General features: G+C 34.4%; 1 protein-coding gene across 1 annotated transcript; it reads right to left on the reverse strand.

Annotated features, from left to right (window-relative positions):
• Positions 1 to 1,526: 1,526 nt before the first annotated feature.
• Positions 1,527 to 2,740, reverse strand: LOC108830235 (uncharacterized). Its single transcript, XM_018603831.2, has 3 exons — positions 2,599 to 2,740; positions 1,780 to 2,546; positions 1,527 to 1,733 (listed from the first exon to the last, which is right to left on the reverse strand). Exons 1-3 carry the CDS (start codon positions 2,738 to 2,740, stop codon positions 1,527 to 1,529), a joined length of 1,116 nt encoding a protein of 371 aa, XP_018459333.2.
• Between the last annotated feature and the right edge of the window lie 464 nt (positions 2,741 to 3,204).

Below are 3,204 nucleotides of genomic sequence, written 5' to 3' on the forward strand. Positions count from 1 at the left end.
GGATTACTTAGTGTTGAATAGATTCAACATATGAATAAGAAGAAAGTGAGGTCCACTGACGATAAATGTCACTTTCTAAAGATTTTTGATATTCTCGTAACATTTTTCTTGTTTAAAACCAATAATCTCATTATATATTAAATATTTTATTTTCATTTTTATTTGAAAATTTATCATTTTAAATTTTCTATCAATAGAGACTAATTTTATTTTATTTGGATATAGAAAAAATAATTATTAATTTGTAAAATAGATTGTTGAATTTTATTAAATAAAATGATTATAATAGGTAAAAATTGAAAGTGTGTTGAATGATGTGAAAGAAGGAAAAAATGATATGGAAATTTAAAAAATGAAGTGGAGGAAATTGAATCTTGAAAACATTAGTGTGAGTAACATTTTTATAATATATAAATTTTATTGAGAGAAGTTTTATGTCTTTTGGAATATAAAGTACAAATGATTCTTCTGACTCATGATTTGAGAGTTGAAAAACTATAAACAAGATTATATATGTCAAACTTTTGTAAAATAAGTAAAATTTAATTATTTTTAAATCATCAACTTGTTTATGCACCTATAAAACATTTTTAAACACACATATACATTCTTATCATTATAGTTTTCATAAAACTTTATCTGGTTTTAGAATTATTTTCATGACTTTCGTACACACATATTATTTCCACCAATCAAGTTTCGAACCTATTTTCCAAGTTATACACATAAAAAAATATCACCATAAGAGCAAAGAATATTCTAACTATCCAACTATTTTTGTGTATATAATAACATATTATAACCATATACTGTTTAATTTTCAAGAAACTAATATTAAACAGTTATTATATTATTCAAAACTTGAGATGTTTAGATAACAAGACCAAAATAGAATAACTAGGAAAACAAAATTTCATAAGATATGGCTTAGATATCTTTGCTAGTGATTCTACAATTCGATTAGGCACACGAACGAATACTATCTAAAAATGTTTGGAGATTCTTTCTAGTCTTACAATTCCTTTGAGCTTTGTTCAAAAATTTTGTGATCCTTCTGAATCTTTATTTTTATTAGCTCCCAAAAGTGTGTTCAAAAATCTAACATGATAAATGTTGTATCATACTCTGAATAACCTATATAAGTATTTTAATCAGAACGGACAGAAAAATAATATTTTGCATTAGTTATTAATCCATATAAGTGTTCTTCACATATTTATGCATTTCCATATCCTTCTACATTCATTGAAAAGTATATCAGGACACCAAAATCTTTTTTTTTTTGAATATATGTTAAATTTATTCAAAGAAAAAAATTACGTTGTTTACAACAAGTGCAACTGATTTTAAAAAACTATAGCTTAGTTACAGACCAATTCTGCTATCTTGTGGCAAACCACAAAGTTAATGCTCCCGTATACTTCAAGTCTCCTATTTGTCGCAATGAGAGATATCTGTTTTTAACTTGTCTATCAATAAGCTTCGCCAAAGAGCCTGCCAATATGGATGTACTTCCATGTCTTCTTTCATTTCTCTCCCGCCAAAGGAAAAAGACAGCAACTTGCAATGTGTAGCGAACAAGGAACCTTTCCAGCAAACCTCCTTTTGTGTCCATAATCAGTATCAAACCTCCTTTTGTGTCCATAATCAGTACCATAAGCTTCGACCACAGAGTTGTGGACGAGTTTTGCAACAAACCTCGCACCAGTTTCGACCAGAGCTCTGCCGAGTAACTACATTCAAAAAAGAGATGGTCCATTGACTCCATCGCATTCTGACAGAGAACCAAGATGGTTTAGCTCCTACGTTCCATGCCAACATGCGATCTCCCGTCGACAATCTATTCTGAATCGCTAACCAATGTAGGAAAGCGTATTTCGGAATGTGATGTCTATACCAGATGCTCCTCCAACATTGAACAGGAGGGTCTTCTTTACGAATAAGTTCCCATGTTTGTTTTGTCTTGAAAACTGCTTGATACTTTTCTTCACTTTGTTTCCAAAGTGCTACATCAGGTTCTCTAGTAAGCTTCAGCCTCTGATCCTCACAGATTTTTTCAACTTCATTGAGTACATCAACCCTATGCCTCCTCCTCCTCCGATTATTCAAAGCCTCAGCAACAGTTGCAGTCCTTGAAACTCCCATATCGATGCTACCGTGTGCACCAAACAAATCGTACAGCCTTCCCATACTTGACCAACAATCAAACCAAAATGATGTATTATTCCCATCACCTACTTTCATCATGTGAAAGTCTTTAGCTTTGTCTTGGAGCTTCACCAGCTTGCGCCACATCCAGGAACCTTTTGTGGTGGTTTCTTTGATCGACCAGAACGAACCATTCTTGAAAAGATTCTCCTTAGTCCACTGTGCCCAAAGAGATGCTTGAGAAGATACTGTCCTCCAGATGAGTTTTAAACAACTGACTTGGTTAGCTTCTTTCAATGGCCGAAGACCTAGACCCCCATCACACTTCCTCCGACAAACTATTTCCCAAAATACCTTAGCTTTCCTCTGGTTCAGATCAGGCCCCGACCAAAGAAAAGCTGCACATATACTATTTATCTCCTTAATACACGCTCCAGGCAAATACAAAACCAGCCATCGAGAAGTTCACAATGCTCAGAAGAACATAGCGTATCATCTGTAATCTACCAGCCATCGATAAGAACCGGTTCGGCCAATGAGTAATACGATTTCTTATCTTATCAATAAGAATATCGTAGTCATCTTTCCCCATTTTTTTGTTAGCAACGGTAACCCCAAGTAACGAACTGGTAATTTCTCAGACGCAAATTCAAATCTCTGCTCCAGTAATACTGTTTCTGCTTCTGACAACCCCGCATAGTAGATAGTAGTTTTCTCCATGCTGATCTTGAGGCCCGAGATCTTTCCAAAAAAGTAAACACTTCCACAATGCTTTCTATGGATCTGACTCTACCATCCGTGAAAACCATTATATCATCAGCAAAGCTCAAATGAGTTAGCCCCAGGTTCTTTCATTTGGGATGATATCCCATATTACTATCCTTGGCCGATTTGTCTAGCAGCTTCGAAAGGACATTCATGCAAATTACAAAGAGGTAAGGTGAAAGGGCACATCCTTGCCGCAGGCCTCTCGTACTTTGGAAGTAACCAGCTAGCTCACCATTAACTTGGACAGAAAACGATGCCGTTGAGATACAGAGGGAGATCCAATGAATA

This window comes from Raphanus sativus, chromosome 7 (assembly GCF_000801105.2).
Source record: "Raphanus sativus cultivar WK10039 chromosome 7, ASM80110v3, whole genome shotgun sequence".
NCBI lineage: Eukaryota > Viridiplantae > Streptophyta > Magnoliopsida > Brassicales > Brassicaceae > Raphanus > Raphanus sativus.

Coding starts and splice junctions, on each gene's coding strand:
- LOC108830235 (XM_018603831.2), bottom strand. CDS start 2,740: ATGGGGAAAGATGACTACGATATTCTTATTGATAAGATAAGAAATCGT. Junction 2,547..2,598: donor TGTGAACTTCTCGATGGCTG/GTTTTGTATTTG, acceptor GTATATGTGCAG/CTTTTCTTTGGTCGGGGCCT. Junction 1,734..1,779: donor CTAAACCATCTTGGTTCTCT/GTCAGAATGCGA, acceptor TTTTGAATGTAG/TTACTCGGCAGAGCTCTGGT.